Here is a 22345-nt window from a genome sequence, read left to right on the forward strand (position 1 = left end):
CACTTCTCCATTAAAATTCCTTCGCTCTCTTTTTAAATTGGCATCTGTAGTGTGATGAAAGTGATGAAATCTCTCTCTTTTCCTGTCTTAAATTTTGAGGTTATGCCAGTTCCACTTTTCTGTTACTTTTGCAAATAAAAATAACTTTTATTACTTGTATTTATTTGAAAGTTATCTTTTGTAGAACACGCCAACAAAATATTAGCATGTTTACAGACCTCTGCTCCTCTGTTTCACCCCTCAGGTTGGAGGTGCAGTGCGAGGTGGTAGACTCTGAGATCAACCACATCCTTCCAGCGTTCTCGGTGGTGCGGCGGGAGTGCGGTCTCCAGCGGGAACCCCTCCTCTTCAGCTGTGCAGGACACTCCCCTAAATACAGACGTCTTTGCCCCTGCAGGGACTTCCGCCACGGCCAAGTGGCGCTCTGCAGAGACTGTCTATAGTGATGGGGCACATGCAGGACAGACACAAAAGAATTAGAGACAGATTGGTGGGGAAAAAGGGCACCCACAGGCCAGAACTGATGTAGAGCTTTGACAAATTACCTGATAGTGCAGAGAGGCAGCTTCCCCCCAAAACAGTAAATGTAGGATGATGAGAAACAGGCATGCATGGATTTTGAAGAGCTGAAAGTAAGCCTGAATAGCTGCCAGGTTGTAGGTGGGTATTTTGGTTGACTGTTTTTGTGAAAACAGCTCTTATACTGTATCTTGCTGGAGATGAAAATCTGTAAGACTTCCTAGAACAGGGCTCCAGTGATACCAGGTGTTTTTACACCCAGGTGCAAGGGCCTTTGTTACCACTCACCATACCAACAACCTTTCACATTAACACTCAGACTACAGGATAATAGTTTCTACAAGATGTTGACCAGTGATATGACACACACATTTCACTAAGTTTAAACATGTACACTTAAAGAAACGTGTGACTCCAGATAAACTCAACATCGGGACTATAGTGTCATTCCATGACAGAGTCTTCAAATATCTTGTCTTGAAGAAGGCAACCTCGGGTCAATATTCAATCTCCTCTCTGCACTTGGACAAAGGATGATGGACAACCAGGTTTTCTCCCTCGATTTTTCTCCCCTTCTCCAATGATGGGCAGAGTCATTTATCAGACTGAACCCCAAGTCTGAGGCAACATCGGTCAATCATCTCTGTTCGCAAAAAGAGAGAGGGGTAGGACAGAGGACAAAGATAAAGGGTACAAGATTATTTTTCAATAAATAAGCCTTTAGAGCTCTCTACTGGATTTTTAAAGAGTCCTCTGGGCTTTATGATGGAAAAAAAATCATAAAATAAAAAAATCAGAACAGATCAAAGTGTTGAGGTGGAATTTATTTTGCGTCTGGTCTTTACTCATTTCCTTCCCATCTTTTTAGGCTTGGGTGTTTCTTCTCTTCTTCAGGGCTTAAAGTTCTCTGGCACTGTGCCGGACTGTCTATGGAAAAATATCTCTTAAGTATTGCGTAGCAATATGGCTGTATGTGTATACAACCATAAGGAACCCTATATTTTGTATTAATAAAATCAACCTACTTTATTAATAAAAACATTTGTTTACACTGTGGCTCAGCGAAGTGTCAGCTCAATAATGCCAACACATTCTCTCTCCCAACTTGTCACTAATGGAAGCTTGGTCAAGACCCGTCAAGCATCACATGTTAACGCACTTGGTACCCCTTTAACGTCGTCTTTGCACATGCTGGACTCCATGTTCACTTTAGCAATAATAAATATGCAACATCCAGTTAGACTTTCAAAAAGAAAAGCATGGTTAACATTGTAAAAGGGTTGAAGTTTGCTTAGGTTTAGGCACCAAAACTACTTGGTTATCTTTAGGAAAAGATCATTGTTTTAGTTAAAATAAGTATGTTAATTACGTTAAGTTATGCAAGTTAAATTATGCCAGTCTCCTGGGTCCATTGTTTGCAATGTGTGAAGCCTCCTTGGGAGCCCGCAGATCCCGTGTAAACGGAGTAGCTTAGATCGGCACAAGGATTGCATTTAGGGCAAACTGAGGGCAGTTATAACTTTTTTTATGTTGCAACACAAATGTCATCTTTTGATATAAGAAACACTGAATTCACTAATTAATAATACAATTAATATATGTTCCCCAATAAACACAAGGCTATGTTATTAAATTTAATGCAAGTAGTGTTACAACTGCCCCCTGTTCAAATTGCCTCCATCTCCCAATTCCAAACGAATCTGGAAATAAACAGTGCACTTTACTTAGTTTCGAACAGTTTGGTTGTACAATTTGTTATTTGTATCAGTTGTGTTATTAAACATGTTCATTTTAAAAAATTTTCTTCATTTCACCCTGTCCCTCCATTCTTTCTCCTAACCACAGAAAATGTCCTTCCTTTAAGCCCTGCTTCTTGTTCCTACACCCACCTGTCACAAGCCTCCCACAATTCACATTCATCTGGATTTTTATCAATACATCCGACTGTAAGGAGAAACATTTGCTCTTTTTCACATGCTGTTGACAGTGAAAGTCACAAAGCTGTTGATAAGGAGTGAAGGAGCAAGTGACAGAGGGGGGAGGGAGAAATCAAATTTCAAATGCTTTTAAAGATGAAAAAAAATGTCCAGTATTAAAAGTTGCCTCGACTCTGGTCATGTACCCTCAAACTCCAGTCGCAGCTAAGTGCAAAACCTTAACCTTCTTTACTCTGGAAGTTTTCCTGCAGCATTTAGGGAAACAGGAATCGCTAGTAAAGCTTAAAAGGTGGGTTTAGAGAAACTGTCAGCACATTGTGTAAAAACTGAGACTACTCGCTACCTGTCGAATTCATTATCCAAACAAATATGGGGCAGCATATCACATCAGGGCTAACACGGCTGCTGCTTGATGACAGGGAATACAGGACCAAAATGATTTACAGCAGCTCTGGACTTGAATTTGTGAATTCTACATGGCTAAGGCATGACCGCCCCACTCTGCCACTGGGCAGAGTCGGCTTAAGCCTCAGGAGCGGACGCGGACTACTTCTGTACTTTCTGCAGTCAGCTGGCAGACACGTTCCACACATGCGCAGTAGATGCCCTGGGAGCGCTAGTCGGCACACGGACCCACCGCGGACATGTCCGTGTGGTGACAAAAAAACAAGTATATCCAGCTGCAGCCCGCAGACCTGACGGAAGTTGATGGAAGTTGAACTTCCAAATATGGTTTGTCCCAGAAGACACCGCACACAAAACATAATGTTGTTAATCTCGGCTCACCTACAGTATAGATTCTAATGGAAACCGTTACATTACAAACTTCTGAGAAGTTTTTAGGCGAGAAATCAACTGTGTAGATTTTGAATATCTGCAGTTTATGCAAATTGACGGCGAAACAAAAATGTGTTCAAACGTTTTCGGAGTTGAGAAGCTCCACAAGTGCTGACCATGGTGCCGACGGGTGACAATATCACATAGCTGCAGTAATGTTACCGGAGGCTGCTCAGCAACACAAAATGAAATTTTATAAACTCAAACCTCAAACTTATCCAATGTCCGCACACCTATTACTTAAGCACACCTTTTCCGTTCACCTCCCCTTGTCTCGGCTTTCTTATGAGCGTGACAAACAAATGAAATCACTTACCTGCAACGACGGACTCAGAACTCGTTCTCAATCTTTCGGACAGCGACACATTCGACGAGCATCTAACGCCAGATACACCAGAGCCTTCGCCTTCTCCCAAACAACTTCGACCGAAACGTCGGCTGCATTCAGCTACTCATATTCCATTTATTATTATTATTTTAACATATATTAATGTCACAGATGACTCCCTCACCTTTTGCCACCCTCTACGCCACCATCTCATGGCCTCAACATCTCGACTTCCACACTCCACAAACTTGGAGTCCCAGGGTCACTCCAGGCATTCTTGCCCCCTGAGAAAACCCATCGCATTTCCTTGCTAATTCAAATTTCCTTCTGGCCACCGTTGCACCAAACGGCGTCTTCTCTCACTACTAGGCCACTTACCTACACCACCCGGACCATCCCTTCAGGTCTGTCCTTCCTGTCACATCTTTCCATAGCCGCTTCCGTCCCATCTCTCCATGACCACATCAAACTAGACGGCTCATGCAATGAAACTAAACTGGTGTCATCAACTCCTCTGCAAAATTCGAAATTCGGCATTTCTCCAAACTCTACTTGGGCATCCGTTCCTTATCAGAGCAGCCTCCACCGTCTCCAGGCAGGGAATCCCAGACAACATAATCGAATCCTCGGCTGCTGGTCCTCACCAGCATACCTCCCTTATATCCGTTACGACCTAAACAATATCAGAAATGCTCACACGCACCTTTCCACCTGAAGTTCTTTGGGGGTTTCCGCACGTCCGCGGACCAAGAGACGACTCCCCCACCCTGAGTCTTGACTCCACCGGTTCCTGCACACCTTCTCGCCAGTAGACACCGGTCTGCTCTCCACTCACGCATCCATCGGCGTGGATCCGACTCCTCCCCTTCATCCCTTACCTGTCCTCCCCTCAACCCTTCATCCATCAAACCTTGACCCCCTCCCCCATCCCTACATCGCTCAGCCCACCCTCCGGGCACTCTATCAGTTCTCTTCATACAATTCATCTCGGCCCCATTACAAGCAATAAACCATTGTTAATCTTCTACGTTCGTGGGCGTGGTCTTTGTTAGTGAAGGAGGTTAACTGACCGACATGTGCCGGTGCAGGGTAATGTTAAACTGCTCGACATGCATACAATCAATAACTATAGGCACACACCCTGTGATGGTTAGGGTAAGAGTAATATACTTCAGGGGGCTGTCAGGAATAGTTAGCTAGCTAGCTCCGGTTAGCTCCCCCAGGCCCAGTCACACAGACCACTGCAGCCAACACTTGACCTATGCACTGGCCAAGCAGCCAAACGTCATCACGTTTATCTCGGCTTCCATATTTGGAAGTTCAACTTCCGTCACGTTTGTCTGCAGGCTGCAGCTGGACCCTTCCAGGAGGCACGCGGACATCCACACAGACCCTATGCGTACCTCCTTTGATGACCAGTCTCACACAATCCTGTGGGGAAACACTGAATGTGGTCTTTGTTTATAGGTCTATGAGTTTCGCTTAAAAAAGTAGGCCTTCTTGCTCACTCCTCTGGGTAGTTATTTCTGACTAACAAGATCAGGCCCCTGTCTAAATGAATACGGAGAGAGCATTGCACTGCATTGTCATTGGTCACCAGGACATAAAACTATATATAGAAAAATGACTTTGCCCCAAAATAAGGTTTAAAAATGATTTTTTGAAGAGAAGAAGGATAATTACTGTCCCAAACAATGTTACAGTATGAGATGTATGGATACAATAAACTATAATAAAGAGTTAAAAGACAGGATCGATTTACCAATGAACAAACTTTTCTAATGATACCAAGTGACTTCATGATTTTTCTGCACACATAGTCAATATGGTTTTTGCAAGAAAGTTTTTCATCTACTTATACACCTAAAACATTTTGCTGACTTAACTTGGTTGATTTCAATATTGTTAATAAACAGTTTAGCATCTTCTTTTAAATATCTTTAATTTTTATTACAGAAAATTGTAAAAATCTGAGTTTTCTATATTTAATGAAAGTTTGTTCATCTGGAATCCCTTTGCAGTATATAGTAGAACATCATTAGCTTCTCTCATCGAGGAATGGGAGTTTGCATGTGATATGACAGCATTAGTATCATCTGCGAATAGAATGGGCAATGCAGAATCAGACATCCAAGCAAGGTCATTTATATAAATGAGAGACAGAAACAAGGTTTCACGACACCAACTTCGTTTACAGCTCTATTCAGAGTGTTGGCGACAAGATGCCATGAGCTCATCCCACCAGGGCGCTTGAACAAATGCTATGCTAATTGACATTATGGATACAGTCAGCATATACCATAAACGTTTAGAAAGACACCCCGGTATTAACACATATTGCAAGTACTGCATATCAAATCTGGTCCCTTTTCACGCAGGGGTTTTGGCAGACATGTAGTGCATCTGATCTGGTGACACACCTGCAAACATCAACTGTGCACTTACATCAGTGGAACCACATGCCTGGCTTAATATATTTTTTGGCATGGGTGTTAAAAAGCAGACAATTGGCTTTCTTGTAGTAGGGGCGGGATATGTGCTCCAACCGCCATCTTTGGCATTACAGGCTTTCCCAATAGAATTCTATTCAGGATCCTTTAAGTGCCATGTCTTTTTCCTTAAATCGTCTGTGGTAACAGACCTCACAGTAATTATAAACAATAATTTTATAATAACAATTTATCTAATGACTAGGTGAAAACAAAGTGATAATGTGAAAGACGCTTGTAGTGATGAACCTCCAGAGAATTCTAAACTGAATCTGCAGCTTCTCTCAGTCTCAGCTCATTATTTAGCTGTCCAGCCCGCAACATTACTGTTTCGGTTCACTCTCACAGTTCTCGTAGCATCGTGTTCAGCAGGAGCAGGAAGCTGTTTTTTAGTGAAGAAGCTCTAAAACCCGCTGTACACTACCTAGTAATCTGATCCAGAGATTCCTTATGAGAGTGATGACTAACACCTCGTAGCGTCTCAGGCAGGTTAGCTGTGATCCTTCCACACAGTTTTTTCACACGGGCCATCAGGCTAGATTTTTTACTGCAATGTGGCGTCTTTCGTCTGACCAATATCTCTGTGTCGCTGCTGTCACTGCGTCTCCCCTCACAGAGATACTTGCGCTTTGTTTAACTGTCTTACTGCTTGAGGATCGAATTCAATTCAGTCCATTTTATTTATGTAGCACATTTTAAAAACCTGGTTTACAAAGTGCTGCACAAGGAATAAAATATAAAACACATAGACAACACACAAACAAATGGTTCACTAACAACTGAAAGGCAACAGCAGGAGGCCACACAGATCTCATGCTGGTTTAAAAGTCAGGGAATGAAAGTTTTCATTCTGGGTGGACTGTATTGGCAGAATAAGTGTCAATCGAAACTAAACCTGTATGTGTGCGCTAACCATTTTACTTTGGCCTGTTTTCTCAACTAAAGAAATGTTAAAGTTTGTAATATTGAGGGACAGTCAAGAGAAATTGTGTGAATGTCGGTGGTTTTTCACTTTGCTTGTTGTGGAACTTCATACTGCAACTCTTGCTCAGCTTGCTTTGGTTGGCACACACAAAAGCCCCTTCTGCTCAGTGATCATAGCCGGTTTGTGTGTCTATTGCTGCTGTATGTAAATCTATCTTATAGACCCGTTGTCAACGAATGGTCAACATTGCTAAGCAATCGACCATTTCACAGAGTAAACCTATAGGGCAGGTAGATATCATGCAAGGGAACACATATGTGGGATCAGGGGTGGACTGTCACAATAATTCAGGCCAGGAATTTGACTCGACCCCAGGCCACCTTGTTCACTCAAACCACCAAACATTTGTTGATGTAACAGGTACCAAACCAGGGCCCCATTTCAGAAAACGGGATTAGTGAAAATTCTGAGTATGTTGTGGTGTTGTAGTACACGAGACCGGTCTTGGTCTTAAGACCACTTTTTGATGGTCTTGGTCTTGTCTTGGACTCGACTGCATTTGCACTCAGTCTTGTTTCGGTCTCGGACATTGAGGACTCGGGATTTTATTTCAAGACCAATCAAGACCATAACTTTGGGATTATCAATTAATTGCTTTTACATTGTCTGATTTGTTAACATCCTAACTTTGATTGTAAGTAAAACAGATTGCTTCAATATCAAACTCTCCATAGAACACACTATACTGGACAAAGGATGTTCAGAATGGGTCTTATGCAGTCAAACATCTGCCAGAACTGCTCAGGTAACATATCTGATAGTTACACGCATGCTATGTGGCAATGTGCACCTGTTCAAAAGTTCTGGCAGAAGATATGTGAAGACCTATCGATATGGCTAAGTTACCCCGTCCCAGTTTCCCAATCACTCTGCGAGCTGGGGGACCTAAGTGACATTAGTATAGAGGTTGACACATCATACATGCTTCTCACTGCCTTATACATCGCCAAGAAAACTATCCTCATGAACTGGAAGGCCAAAAAGAATTTAAGTATCACCCAATATAGGAATCTACTTACAGACTACATTAGCATGGAGAGAATGTCTGCTATAAAAAAAACAAACTGACAAAATTCCAATCTCTCTGGTCCTCCTTGATCAACTTTAGCACTTGGCGGGGGTGGGTGTTTACGGCCTTGCCGCTCAGGGTCCCGTGCGGCCGGTAGGTGGGTTGGGGGGTTCTGGCTTGATTGACGGGTGCTCCCTGGCTGCGGGGGGGTGGGGGCGGTTGTCGCCGACTGGCATCTCCCTTGCGCAGCAGGTTATTTGACTGTTGTGTGGCGTTTGTTAGATTGGTAGCGGGGTGATGTTGGTTGGCTCACCTGTGTGTCGCGGCTGGCGTGCGTGCTTGTTGGGAGTTGGGGGCGTCAGGTGCGGGCCTGGACTGGGCTGGTGTGAGGCTCTTTGCTGCTGGGGAGGGAGGGGCGCGAGGGGTGGTGGGCTTCTGGCCTGGGTGGCCTTGCTTCCTGGGTGTGGGTGGGACTTCGTGTCTGGGCCCTAGGGGCCATTCTGTCCTTGGGTAGGGTCCCTGCCGCTCCAGACCTGCTCCCCTGTGGGGGGGGGCTCGTGCCGGCTCCGATGGCCGGGTGGTGCTTGGGGTGCTCCTGATTGTGTGGGAGGGGTGAGGCAGGGAGGGGCAGTGGGGCTGTCGGAGGGGCAGGCGGGGGGGTTGTTGGGCTTCAGGTCGGGGCTGCACTGAACTGCCTCGGGGGGGTGTGGGGGCCTGGGGCTCAGGGCTTTGGTATCTCTGGGTCTGGGGTGGGTCCGTGTGCTGGGGAGCTGGGCCCCTTGGACCCGTCCTGGGGCTTGGCGGGTTGTCGCTGGCTCTGGGGTGCTGCCGGTGCTCGAGGGGCTCTTGCTACAAGCCCTGGGCTGGAGGGACCTGGCATCCTCTTGCTTAGGGGGGTGGGGGACGGGGCTGAATGATGGGGCCAGTCAGGAATCTGGACCCAGTGGGGAGGACCATTCTAGTCTCCCTATGACCTCCTTCACCTTCCCCCGTTTGGTCATGTCTCAATACATACACCCTTTGGACTCTGGGGGGCGGTCAGGCTGCTGGGCGTTTGGTGGGTGGGGCTGCTTTATTGTGGCCTCACCCTTCTTCCTCCCCCACTGGCCGCCCCTCAATTTTAATTACACCTTAGACACAGAGGGCTTGGGGGGTGGGAGGGGCATGTTGGGAGGCTCCACTACCTGAAAGTTATGGGGTGCCTGTGTCACAACTACCCTCCAATTTTAACTGCACCTTAGTTAGGTCCTTAGGTCCTTAGCGCTTTGGGGAGTCGAGGGGTGCCCTGGCTACTGGGGGTGGGGGTCTCTGAGCGCGGTGCGGGTCGGTCTGGTTGCGGTTCGGAGGGCTGCGATGGGATTGTGGGGCGATTGTTGATGCATCGACAGTCGTGGGTTCCCGGCCCTTGACGAGTGGGTGGGTTGGCGGTGACATGCAGCTGGACTACTTGATTTTGCCTCGTTGCTGGTTTGGCTGGTGTTGCATGGCGGCTGGAGGGTGGGCTGGGCATGGAGGCTGTTGGGCTGGCGCTGGTTGCCCTCGTTTTTCCGGCAGTTGGGGGGGTTGGCGGACTTTTATCGGCGGGTGCACCGTGGCCTGGGCGGCGTGTTTGCTGCCGGGCTGGGACTTGCTGCTGGTGTTTTTCTCTGCTGGCTTTCGCCATTGTGTTCTGCCGCTTGCTCGCTCTCATTTGCTCGGCCTGCAGGTTCCGCCTTTTGCTTTCCGATGGCATTGTGTTGTCAATTGACATTTGGATGGCTGGTGTCTTTGCCGTTTCTTGGTCGGGTCGGGGTCTTCTGTGTTCGTGTCACAGTTCGTCTGGGAGTTGACCTCTCTCCCATCCCTATTGGCTACTGGGGGTCTTGCCTGCCTGTCGCTGGAGACTGTCAAGTGTTTCTTTTAACTGCGAGGTGTCCACACTTGACAAGGACCAGACTTCGGATTTCACTCAGAATAATTTATTTGAATAATTGAACAGGAGTTGAACAGTATAGGTGAAAAACCTTTAAACACAGAAATAAAAAGCATTTTGAATAAACAGGTATTTCCACAGTAAACACAAGTCAAGGTAAATATTTCAAAACGGTAAGTATATTTAAATTCAATATTATTCTTCACATTTCACCAAACTAATTATGCATTTTAATTAATCTTTAACAAAACAATTTTGGCTTACTATTTAAGCATTCTTTTACACAAATTAGGTAGAAAACCCACACATTTTAACCATATATATCCATGCATTTGAACATAGTTTCTCCCTCTCTTCAACCATGCAGCGACAACTTTAACACACCCATATTAACACCTAAACAGAAAAGATTTAAACAACATTCAAGTGAGCTTACCGATAGCCCGTCAAATCAAAAGTCTCATTCCCCGCAGTGGATGTGTGCTGCTCATTCCGTCATGTCAGTCCCTTTCCACCAGCCAAATGACTGCGTTATATGCTCCCCTGATTGAAGTGTGTGCGAGCTTCTGATTGCTCAATCTAATTCACCTGGTCGAGGGTGCGCCAGGGCGCGCACGCACGGTCACACGCGGCTGCCGATGCAGAGCGGGGCGGCACGCAGGTGAGACGGCATGCAGGAGGAGGCGGGCACACGGGAGACAGGCGCACCTCTGCCAGATCAGCGCGACACCTCCCACTCGATCTTTACGTGGCGGCGCCCGGAAAGATCGTACTCTCAGGTGGGCTGGTCTCTGACTTGATCCTCCCATGGTATGAGGACCACAAGGCGCCGGACGTCCCGATGCAGTATGGTACTTGATCCAGGATCTGCGGCACCAGGTCTTGAGCTTCTCACAGAGATGCTGGAACTTGGGGAGACTCTCACATGAACATCTCGAACGACACCTCTGAAATCAGGATTTGCGCCGATGACTCTTGCAAGCCTGAACTGCCCTCTCAGTGCATTTTGGTCGCAGAGCCAAACTATGTCTCCAATGGTAACGTTCCTTTCAGCAGTATGCCACTTACTGCGAATGAACAGGTTCGGGCCAGCAAGTTGGCTCCAGGACTTCCAGAAGTTGTTTACTATCGTTTGCACTTCTTTGAGCCTCTTGAATGGGTAGGTGGTGTAGTCGACAGTTTTGAAGTCTCCACTTTGTGTAGCTCGACCAAGCAATAAGTTGTTCGGCGTGATGTACTGGATGCGCTCTTCTCGGCTTTGGACTCTGGCGTCAATGGGTCTCTCATTGGCAAGATTAGCAGCTAGCTGGAGCACTGTCAGGAACTCACTGAAGGTAAGACCTTCTACATTGCCAAGGCTTTGGAGGGCTCTCTTGGTGACTCTGACAGCAGCTTCGGCGGCTCCGTTTCGGTGAGGTGAATCGGCCGGGAGGATTTTCCACATCCAGGTCGTCTCATTTTTGGCAGCATACTCTTCAAGTGACTCTTTGCTCTGTTGATTCAGGTAAGTGTACATCTCTTCTAGGACAGGTCTCGCTCCGACAAAGTTCGTACCAGGATCAGACCAGATTTTACGGGGATGGCCTCGGACAGCGGTGAATCTCTGGTAGGTAAGCAGGAAGCTCTCTGTTGATAGTGTGTTTGCCAGCTCGACATGAATGGCTCGGCTGGACATACAGCAAAACACGACGCCCCATACTTTCATGGTCACTCTCTTTTGACATCATCCTTCACATGGTAAGGTCCAAACAGGTCAACGGACGTAAACTCGAATGGTGCAGCAGGACTAGACCTCTCATCAGGTAAGTTTCCCATTATTTGCTTGCAGGTTCTTGCTTTTGCTTTCTTGCAGACGATACACTTGTCAACGACTTTTTGGGCAATGACCCTTCCTCTGATGACCCACGCCTTTATCCTCATCCGCAGCAGGGTTCCCGCCACACCTTCATGTCCCTTACTGTGTGCTTCTCTGGCTAGCAGGGTAGATAACCAGGCTTGGAAAGGTAGGAGGGGAACAGCTCTGCGGTCTTCTTTGAAGGTCTGGATTCTCCCACCACAAACTAGAAGTCCACTTGTTTGGTCTCTGTAGACGACTAATCTGTCTGTTGTGGTGCCTGGGAAGTTGACGCCCTCTTGTGCTGCTAGGCAAAGGTCTCGAAACACGTCCCGTCTCTCTCTGACTGTAAGGATACCCGAGGATGGTACTGCCTCCCACTTTTCTTGGTCTCTGGTTTCGGCACTTAAGAACTTTTTAGCTGCTCTCCAGATCCAAGCCACAGTCCCAATCAGCCTTCTCAGGTTGCTGAAGCGCTTTCCATCGACTAGATGCCGGACTGCTGCTCCTGCTGGTGGTCTTTCATACTCTAGCTGGGCTGGATTTTGTGCCGTTTTCAGGCGACATCTGGAGAGTAGTGCTACGAATGTTTTTTTCTGGATCCTTGTGACTTTGTCCCGAGCTTGGGCTGCGACGTCTCTGGCGGATTTCTTTGGCCACTCATCGTCAGGAAGTTGGAGGAACTTTGGACCCGACTGCCACTCGGAGTCCTCAGTTAGGGCATCTGGACTGGCCCCTCTAGTGATGATATCTGCGATGTTTGCTGGCCCTGGAATCCACCACCAGTCTTGGACGTCGGTACTGCTCTGGATCTCACCAACGCGATTTGCGAAGAAAGTCTGGTAGCCATAACTCTCACGCTGTATTGCACCCAGGACTGTTTGACTGTCGACAAGATGATACCATTTCTTGACCTGGAGTCGGCAGTGTCTCTGGAAGTAGGTCTTGAGGCGGGCTGCGAAGACTGCTCCGCATATCTCAGCTTTTACAGGATCCCCTTTGTGGTCAAGGGGGGTCAGCTTGGATTTGGATTCGACCAGTCTCACAACGACACCACGGCTGCAACTCCAGCGAAGATACATCACTGCGCCATATGCGTGTTGGCTGCCATCAGAGAATGTGATTGCACTGGGCTCTGCGCAGAGATCTGGTGGAGTCAGGGATCTGGTGAAACGAAGTTGGCTCAGGTCAGCATATTCTTCCAATAGCTTTATAGCGTCTTCTCTGAGACCTTCAGACAAAGCAGCATCCCACGAGTCTTCTAGCCAGTATTTTACCTTGGCTTCTTGAAAAGCTCTCCTGACCAGGATGGCACCCTTTTGTTTGACAGGAGTCACAAGGCCGAGTGGGTCATACAGGCTAGAAACCTGGCTTAGCAGCTCTCGTCTGGTGAGTGGATCAGGTGTTTGATTTCTGACCTCCTGTCTGAGCAGGTTTTGACCAAGGCGCATCTTTCTCCTTTTCTTTGAGAAGTTAACTGCAACCATGACATGGAGTTTGTCGTCATTGATGGTGTAACCAAGGCCAAGGGCTTTGTTGTCGTCTTTTGTCAGCTGGTTTGGTAGGATCATAGTCTTTGGTATCTCATCCTTGGGTTCTTTCCTCCCACCTTGAATGGAGTAAACCCAGGGCTTTATGTGGAATCCTCCAGCTTTCAGGATGTGTTTGATGTTGGCTGTGAGGCATTTCAGATGGTCAAGGTCGTTATGTGAAGTCAGGATGTCGTCGACGTATACATCTTCTCCCAGCACGCGTCTCTCTTCCTTGAAGTGACTGAATGAAGGTAAGTTCGCAGTTTCTCGCATGGCGACTTGGGCTATGCAACCGGCAGGTTTGTCTCCGATGTTGACTCTTGTTATGGCAAAATCTTCTATTTCGGCATCTTCACTGTCACGCCACAGGAATCTGTGCAGGTGGACCTCTCGATCTTCCAGCCAGACAGAGTTGTACATCTTCCGGATGTCTCCAAGGGCAGCGTAGACACCAGTTCGGAACCTCAATAAGACAGCTCGGATTGGGTTCAGGACATCAGGACCTTTGATGAGGATGTCGTTCAGACTGAGACCTCTGCACTTTTGGCTGCTGTTCCACACTAGTCTGACTGGGGTGGAGACTGAGTGTGGGTTTAGTGCAATGAGATGACTTATGTACCACACTGGCCCGGTCCAACTCTGCAGAATGTCTTTGGACAGCTTCATTGCGGCCCTGCGGTTCACCATCTCATGGATCTGTGCAGCGTAGGCCGCCTTCCACTCAGGTTCTTTTGATAGCTGCTTCTCAGTTCTGAGGAATGTTGCCTCTACTGCTTTCCTGTTGTTTGGCAGGGTTGCTGGATCTTCTGTCCACGGATACTTAGCATGCCAGTGTGGTTCGGTGCTGTGTACATCTCCAGTCGTGTATGTCAAACCATTTCTTATGATCTCCATCTCCCTTTCTTCTGCAAGAGTTATCTCCTTTCCCCCTGGCTGGCAGTTCCCGCAGCGACACCCTCCACATCTCGGCTGACAGGCGGCTCCGATGCTCTCCCACCTCCACCACTTCAGAAAGTCTTTGCTGCTGGTGGCTGTGTTAGACTGGGTCTCGGGGTGGTCGGGATACTGGCAGGAAATTGGGTCTGTCTTGAATTCGAGATATTTGACTGCTGAAGTTCTCATTGATCTGGCGAAGTGAGTCTTGGACGAATGGGCCATCAGGGTGACTTCCTCAAAGAGGTCTGGATGCATGCCCCCGACTGTCTTGCCTAGTGGACCCTCCCAGAGCACCAGGTCACCAATTGAACGGATTTTTTGGGGCACCAGCTGGCCTTCTTTGTGGCTGATCAGAAGCTGGATTTCTCTGGGTCTGATGAAGTCTTTGAGGGGAACATCAGGAAAGATTTTCTGCAGCTTGTCAGGTTGAACATGTCGGTGCACCTCTGCAATTTTGTCAAGTCCGTAGCAGATCAGTTGGTGAGACTTCAGAGTTCCTTTTGGAGTCCTGACTCTGATCTTGAGGAGGTAGCGCTTTGTAGCGACAGATACTTTCATCCCTCCGACGCCATGGACGACTAGTGCGACATCTTCACTGCGAAGGTTCAGCTTGCTTGCAGCTCTGTGGGTTATGTAATTTGTGTCAGACGCCAGGTCAATAAGTGTTCCGATTCTTTGCCCGTCATTGGCAGTGACGTTAAGGAGCATCAGGATCACAGGGTACTCGTGCAGACCAGTCTCCTCCAGAAGGCCTCTCTCTCCTCTCTCTGCTGCAGTGGAGTTGTATGCTCGAGATGCGATGTTGCAGAAAGCATTGCGACACTGCTGCGCTAGCTCAGGTGAAAGTTTGGAAAGAAACTCTTCCTGGGCCTCGGTGTAATTTTTCCCCTCAGCTCTCACCGGACCAAACTTGGGTCTTTGGGACAGCTGTCTGGGTAAGGGACAGAGAAGGTAGTGGTGTTGGTCTCTGCACTCTGGATTCCCACACAGGTAAGTAGTTTTTCTGCAGGGTTCATTGTGGATTTCGAGGCACCTCTTGCAGGCTCCGAGCTGTTGCACTGCGTCCCTCTTTTCCTGGAGCTTTGTGGTGGTTCTAAACCTCCTGCAGATGTAGAGCTTTCTTTTGTGTTTTGGATCCCGCAGATGATGCAGCCTCCTAATTCACTGCTGGATTTAGTTGTCCTTGTTCGGGCATACTTTGTTTGAAACCTGGTCTTCTCCTTGGCAGGGTCGATGTCTCTCAGCTGTTCTAACTGCTCGTAGATAGACTCTTGGGATTGGAGGTATGCCAGTAGCTTGTCAAAGCGGTTCTGGTGGCTTACAGCATTTCTTGGGTCAGCAGCGTGGGTAAGCCAGTCTTTCTTCAGGGACTCTGGCAGCTTGCTCTCGATGGATTTTATTACTAGTGGGTTTTTTATGGCATCTGCATTGCTCAGTTCATTTAAATCATAGAGGGCCTTTTCCACTGCTTGGATGAGCTCTACGATTCTTCTTGGGTGGTTACCACGAACAGGTGGGATAGCTTGTAGCTCCTCGACAATCTCAATAGCGATGGTGGCTTGGTTTCCGTAGCGGTTCTCTAGGACTCTGAAGATCTCGTCTGCTGAGGTGTAAGTAGAGAGCCGTAGATCCTTGGCCACTCTTTCGTCGAGGCTATCAAGTAGTTGAAATTTCTTCACCTCTTTGGATCCGGTTGGTTCACCTTGCTTCTGTAGAGCCTCCCATTCTTTCCTCCATCTGTAATACTCACGCTGGCTGCCGGTAAACTTTGGTAAAGCTGTGGCTTTTAGCTTTATGGCTGCAACAGGGGCTGCGCTGTGGGCTGTGACAGGTACTCTGTTGCTGTCCTCTTTAATACTTGCTGCTCCAATCAGGGCGGCTTTCCTCGACACCAGCTTGGGAAGGAGGGTTTCGAGCTCCGTTAGCCGACGATTGAAATCTTGCTTCTCGGCTCGTGGAGCCCAGCGGTTCCAGGTCTGGTGCGCTTCTTTGGCTTTGTGCACCAGGCTCTCTAAATGGCGGAGCATAAAGTCATATGCCTCCAGGGGTGTGTCAGGCTGAGTGGAGGAGACGTTCTCGCACTCTGCCTCTGCAGCTTTTAGAGCAAGGGTCAGTTCTCTTTCACCACATGAGGCCCATAATGTCTCCTGGACAAGGTGCTTTACCTCTTTTAACTTCTGCTCACACTCTTTCTCCGTCTTCTCTATGTCAGCTCTCTGTTGGTCGCTTAACTCAGGTGCGCCCTCTGCTTCGGTTCCTTTGCCCTGTGCAATGTAAGCAGCCTCAAGCTCCTCATTTGCATCCATCACTTTAGCGCCCTCTGCTGTGAGTCTTTTGAAGTTATCTTGCAGCTCCTCCACAGACATCTCCATGTGGGTCCTCGTTATATGGTTGGTGAGTCGGGAAAAAAGTCTCTTTACTGTAGTTCGCTCTGTTTTCAGCTCTTCGAGTGACTTGGACTCGGCCATGTTGCCTTTTTTGGCTGTTGGACTGACAGGTGAACGGCAGGTAGTTGATTTCCTCCAGGCCCCCAGGTGGAGTCTTCTCCCTCTTTGTGGTGGGCTCTTGTGGAGTCTTCACTTGTCACGGCCGGTTTCCTACCGTCAGGCCGGTTTTTCACTGTCAAGTGTTTCTTTTAACTGCGAGGTGTCCACACTTGACAAGGACCAGACTTCGGATTTCACTCAGAATAATTTATTTGAATAATTGAACAGGAGTTGAACAGTATAGGTGAAAAACCTTTAAACACAGAAATAAAAAGCATTTTGAATAAACAGGTATTTCCACAGTAAACACAAGTCAAGGTAAATATTTCCAAAACGGTAAGTATATTTAAATTCAATATTATTCTTCACATTTCACCAAACTAATTATGCATTTTAATTAATCTTTAACAAAACAATTTTGGCTTACTATTTAAGCATTCTTTTACACAAATTAGGTAGAAAACCCACACATTTTAACCATATATATCCATGCATTTGAACATAGTTTCTCCCTCTCTTCAACCATGCAGCGACAACTTTAACACACCCATATTAACACCTAAACAGAAAAGATTTAAACAACATTCAAGTGAGCTTACCGATAGCCCGTCAAATCAAAAGTCTCATTCCCCGCAGTGGATGTGTGCTGCTCATTCCGTCATGTCAGTCCCTTTCCACCAGCCAAATGACTGCGTTATATGCTCCCGCTGATTGAAGTGTGTGCGAGCTTCTGATTGCTCAATCTAATTCACCTGGTCGAGGGTGCGCCAGGGCGCGCACGCACGGTCACACGCGGCTGCCGATGCAGAGCGGGGCGGCACGCAGGTGAGACGGCATGCAGGAGGAGGCGGGCACACGGGAGACAGGCGCACCTCTGCCAGATCAGCGCGACAGAGACGGTGTGGCGCAGTTGTGGTATCCCACTCTCACTATGAACTACATTCTGTAACAGGCTTATGTACACAAACATATACGTACACATACAGACACACTCACCCACATGCACTATTGCGTGCCATGCAATGCAGGGAACTGGTCTTGGTCTTGACCCGGTCTCGCCATCCCTCGGTCTTGGTCTCGACTGCTCTCAGCCCCTAAAAGTCTTAGTCTTGGTCTTGTCTCGATCTCAATAAACTCTGGTCTTGGTCTTGACTTGGTCTCGGTTTGGGTGGTCGTTTTCTGTTTCAGAGAGCGAGATCAGATAATCCCTAGATCAGTAATTCCGGCAACTGATACTGTGAACCTAACCTCCTTGGGAGGAGGTTGGGTTCACAGGATAAGTTGGAAAACCGTCAGTTTCTCTCTGACTCCTCCCCTCCTGCGGAGCCTGAGGCGGCTGTCTGACACACCGTTTAATTTCCTCATTCATTGTCGATATTAAAGCACATATATGAACGCATTTACATCTTTAAAAATTTTAAAATCGTGGTTAAATAGGCTATTAGTTTTTTACCCAAACATGATCTTGAACATGACCGTTTTATGATTAATCTGTCATCGATGTAAGGACAGATCTCCGCACATTGGGGATTTATCCTCAGCACAGAATAAAATCTATGTCGGTCTTTAGGTAGGTTATAATGCTGTGACTCTGTGGACAGTTGCACTGAAAACACTTACTGTGGCTACATTACTGCAGTAATCACTATTTAATATGTAACCTATAAAACTGATCAATGAACATGTTCATTGATTACTGCAGTATGCCTAATCTTTCATATTGTAGGCTAGTCGCACTGACTGGAACATTCGTAGTTGTCAACTGGAGATAATGTGACTATTTCTGAGTGAGGATGACTGGTGCAGCTGAAACAAATAGGCCTAAATAAGGTTTAAAAGTGAGTTTTTCATTATTAGGCCTTCCTGCTGATAGTCTGAATGCGTTTTGACAGCATTAATAAAATACGAACTGAGCAAGATTTAAAAGATGTAAAATAGACGCCTAAAACTTTAAACCTATAGATACATTTTCCATAGCAAAAAAATAAAATTAATAGGCTAACCTGCTGGTTGTGACTGACTTTACAAACAAAAGGTTCATGAGTAGCCTAAACTGTCTTATATTTGATCTATAGCCTACCTATTTTCATAATCAGGTAGCCGATCGGTAAATGATGAATGAGCAACGCTGTGTAGTAAGCTAATATTGTTAACGCATTGATCCTTCCTCCACTCCTGCATTTCAGAGCCTATCATGGTTTGTGTTGGCATGCATTCATATTTCTAGCTCCACCCGATTAAAATGGAAGCTCTGCGTTTATTTACCCGTTGCCATGGTGAATCGTAGTATCGGAGCTCCATTGATGATGGCTTTTTTTCATCCCCACACACGCGCTTCCATTAGGCTCAACATACTCAGAGCTGATTGAACTTATTCTGATCAGCTGTTCTGGAACAGAAAATTCAGAGTTTGCCATCTCAGGCTCAATCAACCCAGAGCTCAGGGTTAAGCTAAGAGTTTGTTAAGCCTGCTTTCTGAAACAGGGCCCTGGTATAGTCTTTGCCATGTTCATCTACTGACTTTTGGGACTGATCATTAAAGTGGCCTATGTGAATTCTGAGTTTAAGGTATTCTAAGTATGAGTGCACCCTCACATTGAAATGTACAAGGCTAGACACAAAATAAGCCTGGGCTACACTTTTAAAGAATAGAATGAGATATACAGAGTTTGCTCAAATGTTGAAATTTTATCTTTACATACAAGCATTAATTAAAAACATTACACACACCCATGTTCACTGAACTTGAACATCAGCCTACAACAATTAAAGTAAGTAGGCCTTGTTACCGTATGGCTCAAGGCTGGCAACAAAAAGGGAGGCCTCACACAGATAATAAGAACAAAAGTGGTTTATTTAACTCAAACTAACAAACAACTTTAACTAAGTTGATGGCGTGGGCAGATATGAGGAACATCAGTCATGTCAGAAGTGTGTGGATGAGTGAGGATGAAGTGTAATGCATGTTGGTGGTGCAGCAAATTAAACAAAGGAACAAAGGCTGGGGTTGAAGCAGCAGGCCAGCAGAGAGAGTGATTTCTAGAAAGACAGCCTTTTTATGCCCTCTAGGAAGCCCAGCCCAGATGGGCAGGTAGATGCACTGGACCCTCCCAGCTCTACCTACAAGCCACACCCAGAATCTGCAAAACAGAGAAGACATACAGGCAGGCAGACTGGGGAAGTCGTCACAGCCTATAATGCAAAAGTCCAAAAAGAACTCCTATAGCCTACACAACAACCTATTGATTCGCCTACAAATGTTCAGTCACCGGTGTCCATAAAGCTAACAGCACAAAACCACACACATCTATCTTTTAATATATCTTTTAATATTTTCTACAAGATAGCCTATAGACTATTTAATGTTTTCTATAGGCCTGGTCAATAAAGAAATAGTAATTCAGTAGCGGACAGAAGCCGTTGCCATGGTTACAGGAGTTCATTGACACCCTTGGATCCAAGACTTTATACACACATACGCTAAAACGTGGCCAACTGCGTGGAAGCCCTTAACACCACCATAGACACAGAGAGACAGATTGGGGCAGGGCTTCATCACGGAGCCCACTTGCTATGAAGTCATACCAAGTTTAACGTTACATGACCCTGGACTCACAGAGTCTGTCTCCGTCGTGACTGCCGGAGCGGATCACAGCCATTCTAGTCTGTGCTCACACAAGAAGCGCTGCAGTGTGTTCCAGAGGTGTCCCTCCACTCTGCTCCAGAGAGAATATCAGCCAGTGTATTTTTGCGCGGCTTCCGTCAAGCAGCACAGAGCAGATGAACCAGGAAATCAATAGCAGAGAATTCTGTCAATTTTCAAAATAAAATACCCTTTGCAAACTTCTGATCATATAATAAACAGTTAAAAACAGACAAAAAAAGAGAAACAATTTACTTATGCAGACTACTTAATCATAGTAGAAGCACATAAAACAAGCACTTATCACCAATCAAAAAAATCTAAACATGCGGGCCACAGAGAGCTGTGAAGAAGGTAGTAGAAGCACAAAAGGACAAATTAAAAACAAGTAATTAACATGAGGCAGGCTGCACGCTCTGCTGCTGAAATCCTGAGGGGTTTCCAGTGGAAGTTGACACCGGTCAGAGAACAGAACAATAAGATGCTTGCAAGATCATTGCTGCAGCTGGTCAAGTTGACGGGAAGGAAATGTCCCGACTCTCCTGACGGCCAAACCGCTACTGTGTGGGTGTTATGACCTGGCTCAAAAGGCCACAACAAAAAGGGAGACACACCATGGTAAAAGTTTAACAAAATATGTTTATTTAACCCAAAGTTAACTAAATTAAGAGGTATTTCAAACTAACATTAAAGTATGAGGTATGTAGTCTGTGGTTTCAGTAGTGTCTGTGCAGGATGATGGTTGCATGAATGTATGTGTGAAGGTGTAGTATGCAAAAAACTAAAGGGGGAAACCAGGGAGCCGGCCCACAGGGAGGTCTGACCTGGCCTCGACAGCAGCCCCCTTGCAGAATGAGAAGACTCTACAGGGCAATTAGCCCAGGTGCCCAGAGTTACTGCAATCAGCTCTTCCTCTACGAGAGAGAGAGAGAGAGAGACAGGCCACACCCGCTCATGACCCCACAGGACGTCACAGTGGGATAGATTTTGAATGTGCAGAACGTTTTGAACATGAGCAGAAAACTTGCTGAAGACAGGCTATTACTGTCCAGGAGTTTATAAATTAATTAAAATGTAATTGATGTGAAAAGGTGCCATATGCACATTTAAAGAGGTTTCTTTCCCAAACAAAAGACACCAAAGATTTAAAAGACTAAATCATGCCTACGTGTGTTGACTCAGCAGGGATGATAATAAATGAGAAATTTTGATGTACAGGAGAAATTTTAGCAAATACAGAATGCCTGAGTGCCTTACTGTATTATATTCCATCATATTTTTCTATTTTGAATTGTCACCTGCCGCCTGAATTTTGTGTTTTCCTTTAATAAATAAAGACATTTCCATCAGCACAAAAATCAGAAATTGGTGCAGAACTCACCACAGACACCCCCATCCCCCCTTGCTGACCACACGTGTGTGTGTGTGTGTGTGTGTGTGTCTGTGTTAAAGAAACAGAGATGCTCTCAGTCTGAATCCCAGAGACTAAAGTAGAATTCAATGAATAATAAATCACAAGTGTGAATGCCAAAGTAGATTCATCAAATCCTCATTGACCTGCACTATCATGGGGGAAAAAAATGTCACTCCATTCACTGTGCTCACTGTGATTTCAATTTAACACCAGAGGCAATTCAAATTGCAATGAATACTTTTCATCTCCGCAATTCATCCATCTTCTTGAGTGGAATATTTACAATGATCATAAAAAAGCACTTAGGCCTCGTGTCGAAAATCAGTTCCTTCTCTCCGCTGTTGCCAATGGAAAGGTTCCAATATTAAAACTATTAGCATAATGTCTGATGATGTCTCCATCCAATGATAACAAACTGCTCTACCAGCACCTCTAAAGCTCTTTAATTCACATGTTATATATTGTTTTTTTTTTTCATCTGTAC

The 22345-nt window shown here is 46.2% G+C and overlaps 1 protein-coding gene across 4 annotated transcripts in view; it reads left to right on the plus strand.

The window, feature by feature from the left end:
* LOC119899255 (alpha-1,6-mannosylglycoprotein 6-beta-N-acetylglucosaminyltransferase B-like) overlaps positions 1-1320 on the plus strand; it is a 162974-nt gene extending 161654 nt beyond the window's left edge. For all 4 annotated transcript variants that reach the window (XM_038713775.1, XM_038713777.1, XM_038713776.1 and 1 more), the window contains one exon: positions 245-1320. In XM_038713775.1, coding sequence (XP_038569703.1) covers positions 245-443 — 199 coding nt within the window. In that variant the 3' untranslated portion in view covers positions 444-1320. The remainder of the gene's footprint in view (positions 1-244) is intronic.
* Positions 1321-22345: the final 21025 nt, after the last annotated feature.

The sequence above is a fragment of the Micropterus salmoides genome, unplaced genomic scaffold (genome assembly GCF_014851395.1).
Source record: "Micropterus salmoides isolate LMB-PRFRI ecotype aquatic unplaced genomic scaffold, ASM1485139v1 Ms_hic_scaffold_12, whole genome shotgun sequence".
NCBI classification, from domain to species: domain Eukaryota; kingdom Metazoa; phylum Chordata; class Actinopteri; order Centrarchiformes; family Centrarchidae; genus Micropterus; species Micropterus salmoides.